At 33.8% G+C, this 14,958-nt stretch overlaps 1 protein-coding gene across 1 annotated transcript; it reads left to right on the top strand.

The window, feature by feature from the left end:
• Nucleotides 1-11,800: 11,800 nt before the first annotated feature.
• On the top strand, nt 11,801-13,795 carry LOC142533782 (small ribosomal subunit protein eS10z-like). The gene is made up of 5 exons (XM_075640672.1): nt 11,801-11,893; nt 12,007-12,055; nt 12,257-12,536; nt 12,815-12,950; nt 13,518-13,795. The coding sequence occupies exons 1-5, from the start codon at nt 11,891-11,893 to the stop codon at nt 13,572-13,574; spliced, it is 525 nt and encodes a 174-aa protein (XP_075496787.1). The 5' UTR covers nt 11,801-11,890; the 3' UTR covers nt 13,575-13,795.
• The last annotated feature ends 1,163 nt before the right edge of the window (nt 13,796-14,958 follow it).

Below are 14,958 nucleotides of genomic sequence, written 5' to 3'. Positions count from 1 at the left end.
TCTTGTTTAACAAGAATATTATTATTATTATTGCTAGTTGAGCAGTATTCTCCATTTGATCAATAATTGTGGATTTTAAAACTGGATTCTTAATCATTTTAAGGAATTCTAATATATTATTGTTAGTTAATACATTAATATTTAAATCCTGAAATTGAGACATGAGTTTATAAAATTCATCATTTTTATTTTCTATATGATTTAAACAAGATTTTCCTTGGATACAATTATTACATTCATTTAAATCATTAGAAATATCTGATTCACTATCTATTATTTCTTCTGAAATATAATATTCTGAAGAATTCTCGGTTTCACTGTCAGAATTATTATTTGAATCCATTATTATTTTAAATAATGTTTCTTTTAGATTATCATCTATATCTAAATTATTAATTTTGTTTTTAGCCCAACATTGATTAGCATAATGACCTGGCTTTTTACATTTCCTACAAATTATTAATTTGTTTTTGTATTTTTCTTCTTTCCGTAAATCACGGCTTTCTTTTCTTTTCTTCTTTTTATCTCTTTGTCTATCAGACAAATATCTTTTCTTTCTATAAAGTTTTTCATCTTTTTCTTTAATTTTCTTCTTACCTGTATTAGGTAAGTCCATACCAAATTGATCACAAAATTTACCTAATTGTTTTTTCTCAAGTAAATTATGTCTTTTAATTTGATTATTTAATTTTAATTCATTACAGAGAGCTAAACCCTCTTTAATGCAAGTATTAATTAAATTTCCATAAGTATAATTATCATATGGAATATTAATCTCATCTTTTCTTAATACTTTTCTAATTCTTTCAGCAAAAAGAAAAGGTAAACCATCTATAAATTTAGCTTTCCAGAAACTATTATTACAATCTGGTATCTCATATATACGAGATAAAAAGGTATCTTTATACCATCTAAAATCAGTAAGTGTTTTACATTTTAGATTACTTAATAAAGTACGAATCTTTTCACTGTCATCAGTGAATTTTCCAGTAAAATGTTCAATCATAGTCATTATTAATGAATAAACAACATTTTCTGATTGAATATTATTCTCTATCTTAATAGAATTAATAATATCTTCCTTTTGGAATTGATTTAAATAGTTATCCCACCAACCTTTAAGTTGTCCAGTAAAACCTGATATAATCATCTTAGCAATATTTTTATCAGTATTGCCTGAAGTTTTACACACAGTACTATACATAAGCATTCTGTGAGCAGTATTATAAATTTGTTTATCACTAAAACCATCAATATTCCATTCATAAATACTTTTCCCATTATAACTATTAGCAAATATATATTCTTGTTCTTCAATAAGAACGTCCATGGGAGTAGGTCTATTATAATAATATTTGGTTTGGGTAGGTCTATCTGCCCATTTAATTTTATTAATTTCTTCTTCAGAATGATCATTATCATTATCAAACTCTTTATTAAGAGTATTCAAATTCAGATTTTTAAATTTTTCTTCTAATAATTTTTCTATATCAGAAACAGAAGATTTAAATTTAAAATCCTTGATATCTGGAGGGGATTGAATAGAAGAAGTAGCAATAGAAACTATATTAGTTTCTTCTTCTTTAGTTTGAATATGAACATCTGGTTTAATTTGATTGATAGCCAGAATTATTTTATCAATACGGTTCTTAAGAGAAACTATCTCTTCTCCTATTATCGTAAGATACAAATTTGTATAATTCTGCTTTTCAATTATCTGATTAATATGTTTAACAGTTATCTGTAACATATCATTATCAAATAATTTTGAAAAAGCAGTAAAATTTAAAATTTTATTATTCTTTTCTATAATAAAAGATTGTTGAGGAGGATAGACAGATTTTTGAATCTGTCCTGTAGAAAGTTTATAATTTCTTTCAAGAATAGAAATATAATCTATAATAAATGTTTTAAAAAACCAAGGAACAAAATGAATCAGTTTATTCTGGTTATCACAATATTTATAAAATTCCGCAACAATATAATTAAACTCATCTTCAGAAAAACTTTTAAAGTACCAATTTCTGAAAGATTCCCATTTGGGTAAATAAAATTCTGCATTGATCCTTGCCCTAGCAAGAGATCCTTTAGTAAAATCAATTTTAGTTTTACTATCCATTAAATACTAAAATTCATATCTGAAACTGTATCAGTTTCTCTAACTTTTTGAAAGTTACTTTTATGCACAATATTATTCTGATTAATAATTAATTCATCTACTGTATCTTGTACAGGAGACTCAATATCTTCTCTTATCTGAGAAGTAGAAGTTCTAGAAGTTTGAGGAATATCCACCAAATAATCTAAAGGCGAAATAAAAGAATTACTAGATCTTGATCTAGTATAGATAGAAGATGGCAATAATCTTCTTTGTTCATTATTAAACTGTATTTGTACAGATCCTTCATTATTTTGTATAACTTGTTGTAAATCCCTATTTATTATAGGATTTTTAGGAACAGCTTGTTCAATTATCCAGTTTTCTGGAAATTCAATTTCTTCCCATTTTATAGATCTACGGGTTGTAATATTAGATCTATTAAAATTAGTTTCTATAAGAATAGTTTCATTTAATTTTTTATCTATTCTTTTACACATAGGATTCAGTGTAAATAATGGCTTATAATATATACGATAACAGATACATATGACTTCTGTGCCAGGAGTATAATTATAACCATGAGTTTTAACATTTAATGTTAAAGAATCTAATATATTAATATCAGACAAGGAGAAAGATAAATTCGGATAAACATCAAAATATACTGGACCATGAGCCAGACTAGATTGAATTATTCCCATAAGGGATTGTTTCCAATTCAAATTTCTACCATCTCTTAAAGCTGCTATGAAGCTTTCTGGTAGTCCTTCTAATGTTAAAGGTCTAAAAGCAATTTGAATTAAACCTATATGCATGAATCTGTAATTTTTCCTATAAGGTAAAATATCTTTATTGTTTAACAATTTAATAATCATCTCATTATCATGAAGAGGGATGATTCTGTAGTTTTAACTACTTGTTTAAAACCAATTTTTTCAAAGGTTCCTAACTTATAGATCATTTTAGATTCTATCTTAGGAATAGTTCATTTATTCAATAAATCTAAATTATCAGGTAAATCATATTCTTCATTCAAACTATTTTGAACAGTTTCTTTAAAACCGAAAAATATTCATTTGAATAAAAAGTGCTAAATTATTATCCAGACTATTTCCATGGCTCTGATACCATCTGGAGCTTGGGATCAAAATGAGGAATCTGATACGTGGCGTTGTTACACCAAACTTTTCCTTAGTGGCTTTCGCACACATGGAGATTATTGGTTTCCAGCCTATATACCATTTTCAACTCTTATTGAGCTAAGAAAAGGAAAAATTTAAATCCCAGAATAAAATGAATATAAGACTTCATATTTGGAACTTTTACAAAACATAAAAGGATTTATAAAAGATATACCAAAGAAATTAAACAACAGAGGATTTTACCGAGGTCCACCTCAGAATCATAAATTCATAAAAAATCACCCATGAACACCTTAAACGCCATCTCTCGGCTAAGCAGGCTAAAGGGCTACAACATGAATTTATTTTTCCTGGTTAAACTCGAACATTGTGTTTACCATTTCCTGGTTCATCTCTTTACCTTATGTTCTAACCAAAGACTCTTATATTACATTAAATTCCAAAAATTTAAATAGATCTTTTATTATCTCAATCTGATCTCAAGAACAAATAAATATAGATCATGTCATAGTAAGGTAATAATTTAGCACGAATACTTTAGCCTGTCATTCAGGCTAAACTTATGAAAAATAAAAATTTAAAACAGTAAATAAAAATAGAAAATAAAAATAGTAAGAACTTACAAAGTTGTTATCAGAACTTCAAACTTTTATTGACAAGCTTCAGAAGGGTTTTTACAAGAGAGAGAATAGAGGGGAGCAAACTCAACTGTGTCCTTCTAAAGACACAGAATGAACCTATTTATAGATAGAAGAGCCGGACATCAAACCCCGGATTCCATCTTAAAACTAAAATTGCAAATTGGTTAAATAAAGCTATAATTTGACCAACAACAATACCAGATTAGTAAGGTTTTTCCCTCGACAAAACCATAGCAATATTTACATATTTTACCGAAAAATTTATTGGTACTAAATTGGTATTATTCAAGTGTTGTCAAAGTTTTATTTTCAATGATTTTTTTCTTCTAGCTAATAATTAGAATAGAAAGATTGACAGTCTTTTTTTCCCCAAATATTGTGTTTCTAAGTTCTACGTTGTGAAATTTAGCAATATATCCCTTCTCTGCTTAAATTTTTGTGTATAAATATATAACATAATCTAATTAACTTACCTCTAATTATATATGATCTACGTGGAATAATACTTATTTATAACATGTAATTCCAATAATATAATTTATAATTTTTGTAATAAAATTAAATATAGTTATTATTATTATTTTAAACTACTAACATGCGGTCATAAAGTTCTCTGTATCACAAAAATTCTAAATTATAGTATTATAATTCCAATATGACAATTAATAATAAAACTATTGTGATTACTTAAAACTACTATAATTAACTAACAATAATAAATATAATAAACAAAAATAATAACATTACCTCTTAGAACTTGCTGAATGAATGTGAGGAGGAAGATTACCGAAAGGAAAAAAATAAGGGAACTTGCTGAGGAGAGGAGTATGACCGAAAGAAAAAAAAATTGAGGAGGAGAATGACCGAAATAAATAAAGTGAGGAGGAGTGTACGACCGAAAGAAAAAGAAATAGCAAGAGAAATTGTTGAATGAATGTGAGGAGTTCGGAGGTGTGCACTCATTTTAAAGAAGAGAGTAGCCACGGATTCTAATAATCCGTGGCTACGGGTTAATTTTTTAAAAAAATTTAATTGAATCCGGAAATCTTTCTTCCGGATTGTAATATTTTCATAAACATCTCTATTTTGTTATATTCTAATGCATATTTTTTAAATTAATATTATTTTTTAAAAAAAAACCCAACAGGACTGAGCCTGTTTGGGTTGCGGGCCAAGACAGGACGTGCCTAAATGGGGCCGGCTGGCCCGCCAAATTAGGATAGAATTTTATATTTAGTAAGGAATGATATTCTCCGTTCCTTTGATGTCCTCTTCCTGTTCCTAATTGCCTTTAGTTAATTGTATTAATACTAAACTTATACAATATACAGAACTTTAACAGAAGAAATTGACCAACAGCCACTTGCTAATGTAAGGAATCATACCTGAATCAAAACTTATATCCATCCTATTACACGTTTTTTTAAACTAAAAAAATAATATATTAGCATCATCAACTAAAATAATAGAATTTTATATTAATATCATTTTATAATATTATCTATAAATAAATTTAATACCCAGACCTGAAAAAAACTCAAACAACCCGACGGGGAAAAAATAATATTAATTTATAATATCATTTTACCGTGATATTGTATAATATTAATATTATTTTATATTATTGTTTACTACGATATAATATTAATATCATTTTATAATATCATTTTACTGTGATGATGTTTAGCATTTTTTTCTTAAAAAAATAAGCGGGTCGGCCCACCTAACCCGCGGCCCAAGGTCGGTTGGGCTGGGTTGGCCATTTAGAGGCCTGCCAAAATGGCAGGCTGGCCCGCCCCGCCCCACCTAATGGCGACCCGCCCGCCAGTCCGTTTTGACATGTCTAGTTATAAACCAGAGTAGTTTACTATTGTGACTAAATCTGAACATGATTTTTTTCATAGGGCGTTCGACTTGTTGAAGTAGATGAGTATTATATCAATAATTATGAGTTTGATCTCTCTTACTAACACTTTCTCATGTGAGTTTGTCGCATAGGGTTTGCCCAATGAGTTTTACTATCTAATATAATTTACATGTTACCGTGTTATCCCAAAATTTATCTAGCGCACACCGAAAAATAACGATTGCAAGTTCCATCGTAATTAAAAAAAACTCTGAATATTATTTGATTTGAGAACATATATTAAAAATCTAAATTATTTTTAAAATGAATAGAGTTCTCGGTCTTGATTGGAATAAAATATAACCTAAGGTTGCGTTTGTATCGGAAACTTTAGATTTCATGTAATATTTGAAAGAAGAATTTGAAATTACTTCATATTATATTAAATTTAAATTTAATCTCAATGTCTGAAAAAATATCTGGCTAATTTGAAACACATTATCGAGGTTTTGTCAAACAAACAAAAGCATTTATTATTATGAATGATTTGAAATTTCTAGCAAATTTGAAATTTCTATCGGCAATAGGTGGGGCCAAAGGTGGTAGACTATTTAATAGTCAAAAAAGGAAGCCAACGTGTATTAAATGCGGCAGAAGTTTGATTGAAAATGAGAATAGGCATTTTTAACGCGTATTCACACGGATAAGGGGCTCTATAAATAGAGCTTCCCCCTTCATTCTGAAATCATCATTCTTCGAGTTTTCTCTCATCTTATAAGTATTTGAGTGCTTAGTTCTATAATATTTGTGAGGTGTTTGTTCTCCTGTATTAAAAGAGTGTGTGTTCTCTTTGGAAACACAGTGAGTGAGATGTACATCACAAAATATTATAGTGGAATTCTTTTCATCTTGCCCGTGGTTTTTACCCTAATAATTTTTAGGGGTTTTCCACGTAAATCTCGGTGTCCAGTTTATTCTTTATTTTCGGGTTTTATTATCTCAAATTCCGCACGTGGGACCAACAAGTGGTATCAGAGCCTTGGTTTAAAATTTCTTAAAATTCTGAGTATGCTCTATGGTTACAGCATAGACTGATCTTCCACATCAGAAATGATTTTTTGAGATTTTTTATTAAGGTGGAATTAATTTTGTCCAGTTTACTAAATTCTTGTAGACATAATGGCGGGAAGGTACGAGATAGCAAAGTTCAACGGAAGCAATTTTATGCTGTGGAAAAATAAAGATACAAGCAGTTTTAAGAAAGGAGAATTGCTTGGCGGCTATTGGAGATAGACCGGTGGAGATTACGGATGATGGAAAGTGGAATGAGATGAATGATAATGTCGTTGCCAATTTACACTTGGCTATTGCAGATGAAGTACTATCATGTATCTCTGAGATAAAAACAACCAAAATTATCTGGGATACTCTGACAAAGATGTACGAGGTCAAGTCGTTACACAACATGATTTTCCTAAAGAGAAGGCTTTATACTCTTCGGATGGCGAAATCCTCATCGATGACCGACCATATCAATACACTACATACTCTATTTGCCCAACTCACTTCCATGGGGCATAAAATAGGGGAAAATGAACGTTCGGAGCTTCTACGTCAAAGTCTACTAGATTCATATGATCAACTTATCATCAACATTACCAACAATATTCTTATGGGCTTTCTAAGATTCGACGATGTCTTAACTGCGATTCTCGGAGAAGAAAGCCGGCGCAAGGATAAGGAAGATAGGTTGGTAACATCAAAGCAAGCAGAGGCTTTATCGATGATAAGAGGAAGATTTATGGACCGTGACTCCAGTGGGAGCCAAAGACGAGGTAGATCAAAGTCGAGAAGTAAGAAAAAAAATATTTACTGCTTTAAATGTGGCGGTAAAGGGCACTTCAAGAAAGAATGTACGAGTATCGGTAAAAGTTCTCAAGGAAATGTGGTCAGTACTTCAGGCGGTGGTGAAATATTATTCAGCGAAGCAGCAACTATTGCAGAAGGCAGACACAAATTTTGTGACACAAGGATTATGGATTCAGGAGCGACGTGGCACATGACGTCTCGAAGAGAATGGTTTGATCATTATAAACCAGTCTCAGAAGGATCTGTATTCATGAGAAATGATCATGCCCTTGAAAATCGCTGGGATCGGTACTATCAAGATTAAAATGTTTGATGGCACCATTCGCACTATATAGGAGGTACGACATGTGAAAGGACTGACAAAAAATCTTTTGTCCTTGGGGCAATTGGATGACATCGGGTGCAAAACTCGTATCGAGAACGGGATCATGAAAATTGTGAAGGGCGCGCATCGTCAGTCCTTGGGGCAATTGGATGACATCGGGTGCAAAACTCGTATCGAGAACGGGATCATGAAAATTGTGAAGGGCGCGCTTGTGGTTATGAAGGCGGAAAAAGTTGCTGCAAATGTGTATATAATTTTGGGAAAAACACACAAAGAGGCGGAACTAGCTGTTGCATCAATTGGTTCAGGAGAAGAATTAACAGTGTTATGGCACAGAAAGCTCGGGCATATGTCAGAACGAGGGTTGAAAATTCTCTCAGAACGGAAGCTGCTGCCGGGACTTAAAAAAGTGTCACTACCCTTTTTGTGAGCACTGTGTTACCAGTAAACAATACAGATTAAAGTTTGGCACTTCTACTGCCAGGAGCAAAAGCATATTGGAGCTGATTCATTCGGATGTTTGGCAAGCACCGGTTGTATCCCTAGGAGGAGCGAGATACTTTGTCTCGTTCATTGATGATTTCTGTAGGAGATGTTGGGTGTATCCGATCAAGAAGAAATTAGATGTTTTTCAGATCTTCAAAGATTTCAAAGCGCGGGTTGAACTTGATTCAAAAAAGAAAATCAAGTGTTTAAGGACTGATAATGAAAGAGAATATACCAGTGACGAGTTTGATGCATATTGTCAACGTGAAGGCATCAAAAGACAGTTCACGACGGCTTACACACAACAACAGAATGGAGTGGCGGAGCGGATGAACAGAACCTTGTTGGACAGAACAAGAGCTATGTTGAAGACTTGCAGGTCTAGAAAAGTTATTTTGGGCAGAAGCTGTCAAAACCGCTTGTTATATTATCAATCGTTCTCTTTCAGTGGTGATTGATCTGAAGACTCCGATGGAGATGTAGACTGGGAAACCGACAGATTATTCTCATTTGCATACATTTGGAAGTCATGTGTACGTTCTGTACAATGAGCAAGAAAGATCAAAGTTGGATTCGAAATCCAGAAAATGTATTTTCTTGGGTTATGCTGATGGAGTAAAGGGATTTCGCTTGTGGGATCCTAATGTTCACAAGATTGTCATCAGAGGGACGTTATCTTCGAGGAAGATAAAGTAAAGGGAGACAAATGCACATTGAATTCAGAAACTACTATATTTCAGGTGGAAAATAAGATGGAAGAAGGTCAAGTTTCTTGTGAAGCAGTACCAGAGCACGAAGAACAAGAACATGTTGAGTCTGAAGTTTCCAATGTGAGGCAGTCAACTCGAGACAGTAGACCACCAGTTTGGCTTTCAGATTATGTTACTGAAAGCAACATTGCATATTGTCTATTATCAGAGGATGGTGAGCCATCAAATTTTCACGAGGCTACTCAAAGCTCGGATGTATCCTTGTAGATGATAGCAATGCAAGAAGAATTGGAGGCATTAGACAGGAATAAAACTTGGGATCTTGTCACACTACCACGAGGGAGGAAAGCCATCGGAAATAGATGGGTCTATATGATCAAGCGTGATGGCAATAACCAAGTAGAGCGGTATCGTGCTAGATTGATGGTAAAACGGTATGCTCAGAAAGAAGGCATTGACTTCAATGAGATATTTTCTCATGTGGTTTGGCTTACAACAGTTAGAGTGGAGCTGGCATTGTGTGCGGTGTTTGACCTACATCTAGAACAGCTAAATGTGAAAATAGCGTTTTTTCATGGAGATCTTGAAGAAGAATCTATATGCTCCAGCCAAAAGATTTTGCGGAAAAAGGCAAAGAGAACTTGGTTTGCAGGTTGAACAAATCTCTGTACGGTCTCAAACAGGCGCCGAGCTGTTGGTACAAGAGATTTGATTCCTATATCATGAGCCTTGGATACAACAGATTGAGTGCAGACCCTTGTACGTATTTCAAGAGGTCTGGTGATGATTATATCATTTTGTTGTTGTATGTAGACGACATGTTGGTAGCAGACCCAACAAAGATCAGGTCCAAGGATTAAAGGCACAATTGACTAGGAAATTTGATATGAAGGACTTGGGACCAGCAAACAAGATTCTAGGGATGCAAGTTCACCGCGACAGAAGTAACAGAAAGATTTAGCTTTCCCAGAAAAATTATTTGAAGAAAGTCTTGCAACGCTTCAACATGCAAGATAGTAAGCCAATATCGACCCCTCTTCCTGTTAACTTCAAGTTATCCTCCGAGATGTGTCCTAGCAGTGAAGCAGAGGGGATAGAGATGTCTCGAGTACCATAAGCATCAGCAGTGGGAAGTTTGATGTTCGCCATGATCTGTACAAGACCGAATATTGCTCAAGCAGTGGGAGCAGTTAGTCGGTATATGGCGAATCCTGGACGAGAGCATTGGAGCACTGTTAAGAGGATCCTTAGATACATTAAGGGTACCTCAAATGCTGCATTATGTTATGGAGGATCAGATTTTACACTCAGGGCTATGTCGATTCAGATTATGCAGGTGATCCTGATAAGAGAAAATCTACTACTGGTTATGTGTTTACACTTGCAGGAGGAGCAGTAAGCTGGGTTTCAAAACTGCAGACAGTTGTGGCGTTATCTACAACAGAGGCAGAATACATGGCAGCTACTCAAGCTTGCAAGGAGGCAATATGGATTAAAATGTTATTGGAGGAGATCGAGCACAAACAAGAGAATGTTTCCTTGTTTTGTAATAGTCAGAGTGCCTTGCACATCACAAGGAATCCAGCCTTTCATTCCAGGACGAAACACATTGGAGTACAATTTCACTTTGTACGAGAAGTAGTAGTAGAAAGAAGCGTGAATATGCAGAAAATCCATACAAAGGATAACATAGCTGATTTTATGACCAAGCCAGTGAACACTGATAAGTTTGAATGGTGTAGATCCTCAAGTGGCATAGCAGAAACGTAAGCAGCATGCAATGGCAATATTGAAAGAATATGTGGAGATGTGTTTGATTTTCAATCAAATCTCCAAGTGGGAGAAATGTCGGCAATAGGCGGGGCCAAAGGTGGCAGACTATTTAATAGTCAAGAAAGGAAGCCAACATGTATTAAATGCGGCAGAAGTTTGACTGAAAATGAGAATACGCGTTTTTCACACGGATAAGGGGCACTATAAATAGAGCTTCTCCATTCATTCTGAAATCATCACTTCTTTGAGTTTTCTCTCATCTTATAAGCATTTGAGTGCTTAGTTCTATAATATTTGTGAGGTGTTTGTTTTCTTGTATTAAGAGAGTGTGTGTTCTCTTTGAAAACACAGTGAGTGAGTTGTACATCACAAAATATTATAGTGGAATTCTTTTCATCTTGCCCGTGATTTTTACCCTAATAATTTTTAGGGGTTTTCCACGTAAATCTCGGTGTCCAGTTTATTCTTTATTTTCGGATTTTATTATCTCAAATTCCGCACGTTGGACCAACAATTTCTAGCGTCAAATCCATAGTCAAGTGAAACCTAAAATACTTGGTTTATAGTTGTGATTTTTGATTAGTGATGATTACCGCTAATGAAAAAACAAAATCTAGAAAAAATGTATATCCAAATTAAATAAAGACAATATGATTTTTTTGTCAATTGAATTTTACCGTAAGATTATTAAATAAATAAATTTAATTACTACTATAGAAATATGAATTTAAAAGGAAATCTCTATATTTATTTCTGATAATTCAAAACAAGTTGATTAAAATTAATTAAATTCATAATAGATGGATTAAGTGGGAAAGCTTTTGTCGGTCGTTTCATTGGGCCTCATTTGGGTTTTCGACAGGGGTCATATAAAGCCCATCAGGTAATTAACCCAAATCTCTAAATATTGAAACCGTGTAGGGTTTTCGTTTCGCATCCCCTCGTAATCTTCTCTGCGTTTGCTGCTGTGTCGCCAACTGCTCAGTACTCAGTAGTCATGGTGAAATTGCTCATCTCAATCATCACTAAGCGCTATTTTTCTGTTATTTTTCATGTATTATACATGATTTACGTATCAATTTATTTGTCATTGTAATGAATTTTCTGTTTCAGATCATCCCGGAGAAGAACAGGAGAGAGATCTCAAAATACCTCTTCCAAGGTCAGGTTTTTGTTGCTGTTATGTCCTCGCTTCGAAGCCCGATATGGAAATTTATGTTTGTGCTTGTCAGTTTTGATGCTTATTTTGGTGTATTTGTTCGGAAATTTCTTTAGTTTGTTGGATGCAGTGATATGTTGTGTTGACATGCGAAGATTTATGAATATGCTATTTCTTACAGGATTTTCTTTTTGTGTATTTCAGAGGGTGTGTGCTTTGCGAAGAAGGATTATAATCTCGCGAAGCATCCGGAAATTGATGTGCCCAATCTCCAGGTTATCAAGCTGATGCAGAGCTTCAAATCGAAGGAATATGTGCGTGAGACATTCGCGTGGATGCATTATTATTGGTACCTTACCAATGATGGCATTGAGTTCCTGCGCACATACCTCAATCTGCCATCGGAGATCGTGCCTGCCACGCTGAAGAAGTCTGCCAAGCCCCTCGGCCGTCCAATGGGTGGTCCCCCTGGTGACCGTCCACGGTAAATAAATATAATTCTATTTGGTTGCGTATTTATGACTGCTGTGGGATTGAGTCTGGTTTTTATGTCCTGCAGTTTGATTTTACTTCTTATTGTAGCTGTGGTATGTATTTGGGATCTTAAGAACGAGCTATGTTTGTTTTCTTGGTCGTTTTTATGTGTTAGGTATATTCATGGGTTAGTTTGTCTTTATTTTGTTTTGGAGGAATGGACTTTTGAACGTGTTTAATAACATTTCCTCAGATATGTTAGTTTAAGTACTTGGTTTTGTGGTACAGTGGACCTCCCAGATTCGAGGGTGACAGGCCAAGATTTGGTGATAGAGATGGCTACCGCGCTGGGCCAAGAGGACCACCAGGTGAATTTGGCGGTGACAAGGGTGGAGCACCAGCTGATTACCAACCTGCCTTCAGGGTAATCCTCGTTCTCTTGTTCTGATATTAATTTTCATTGATCAGGGTTTTCTTCTTTTCTCATGATATTTGTCAATATTATTTTTGGTTTGATAGCATAGTCTACCCATAAGTATTTCAGGAATCAGGATGCATAATTATTTTAGTATGGCAGTTAACTTCTTTTTGTTAGACTAAGCAACTATGCTTAATGGGATCAATCAATTTTGAGTATTTATCAAGGCTTGTTTGAGCTTGTTATGTGCACAGACATCATGATTACATATCGTAGTTTGTTATTGGAGGTAGTTGAATATCACCTTTCCCTCTTAGAACTTTGGTCTTAACTGAAGTGGGCTGTGGGGGTGCAGAATGTTTCCGTTGAGAATAAATTTTCTGGTATGCATGGTAATTTTTGTTATTGGAAATAGTTATATATCACCTTTCCTGTTACATTTTGTTTCTTCACAAACCGGTTTTACTTGTGAGTTTGTACTAAATAGTTATTTTCTTATACTAGACGTGAAAATGAATAAATCGAACTCTGTTTCATATCATATAGAAACATTAATTTTCTTTAACCTAGCAGGGTTCTGGTGGACGTCCTGGTTTTGGTCGAGGTTCTGGTGGAGCACCTCCCAGTTGATGTTTTTTGTTTGTTTTTGTAGCTTTTACTTTCGGTGATCATGAATACAGATGTTGGAATCTTGTGGTGCCTAAAATTGCATTTTCAATCAAACGCCTACACTATCTACAGTTTGCTTTTTATTTTATTTTGTATCAGTTCAAATGGCCAGGGTGGATACTCTAATTTTGAATTCTGGGTTGTTTTGGTGCTTGAGAAGGGAGATTCTGCTTCAGATTTTACTTCCCTTATATTTGTAGAGGTGGAAGCTCGGGTATCGGGTACCCAAAGTAGTCGGGTTATTCTTTCAAAATGTCGGGTTCGTATTTGTATACGGACCCTTTTTTCGGGTTAGTGTGGGTACCGACATATATTCAACATTGCAATTCTTGTTATGTTTCAGATTTTGATGTAATTAATCATATTAATTAATAATTAAAGGAATATTACTCGGGAAAATATGAAAATGCAGTCAAGAGGTTTATGACCATTTTAATTGAAAATATTTTCAAGCTTTAGAGATTAACGAGGAAATTTGGGGTATTAAACAATTAGGGTAGGGCTCGGGTGGTTGAAATGATTATCCGATTTGTTGGGTATCTTATCCGACAAACCGGACATGCTTACCCCTGCTTGAGGTTCCAACTTTCAAGGTGGCAGGTAATACACTTTTAGAGGTACGGGCTTGTACAATTATATGCTAATTGTTTTTTAAAAAAATTCAAGTTAATTTTTACTTTTTGATAAAATTAAACTATACAAATTTTAATTAAATTATAAATATGTCATAGTGTAAAATTTTTAAATTTAAAAGCCATACTGGGTTAACAAAATTTGAGAGATTCAAACATAAATCTGCCTCAATTTTATAAAGTATTTTATTTCAAAATTGAGGCAGATTTATGTTTATCATCGATATCATAAGACTGTAATTTAAGTTTTTACCAACTCTCTTTATTTGATATCAGAGCTTCTATCTCATGGATCTGTCAATTGTAGAGAAGAACTGTTAATCCATTCACAGCTTTCGTTCGTATAGTTTTTCTTTAGTAATCACGTATAATTTCTTTTTTGCATTGTATCTTTTTTATTTGTTCGATTTTGTTTGGTTTTGGTATCATGACTACTCGTAAAGACGATTCTCTTCAGTCGATTAATATTTAATTGGATGAAAAAAATTATTCGTATGGGGCATGTTATGAAGAATTTCTTGCGGGAGAAATCGATGTGGGCTGATGTCACAGGTGTGTGAGACAAGCCTACAGACCAGACAAAGCCTGACTATGCTGCGTCGTTGGATGTTTGGGAGGCAGATAATTTGAAAATTATTATGTGGATTAATAATTCTGTTGCGCACTCAATTCGTGCTCAATTGGCAAAATACGAGATCGCTAAGAAGGTTTGG

Source organism: Primulina tabacum, chromosome 18 (assembly GCF_025594145.1).
Source record: "Primulina tabacum isolate GXHZ01 chromosome 18, ASM2559414v2, whole genome shotgun sequence".
In the NCBI taxonomy this organism is placed as follows: domain Eukaryota; kingdom Viridiplantae; phylum Streptophyta; class Magnoliopsida; order Lamiales; family Gesneriaceae; genus Primulina; species Primulina tabacum.
This window is presented reverse-complemented; position numbering and strand designations above follow the sequence as displayed.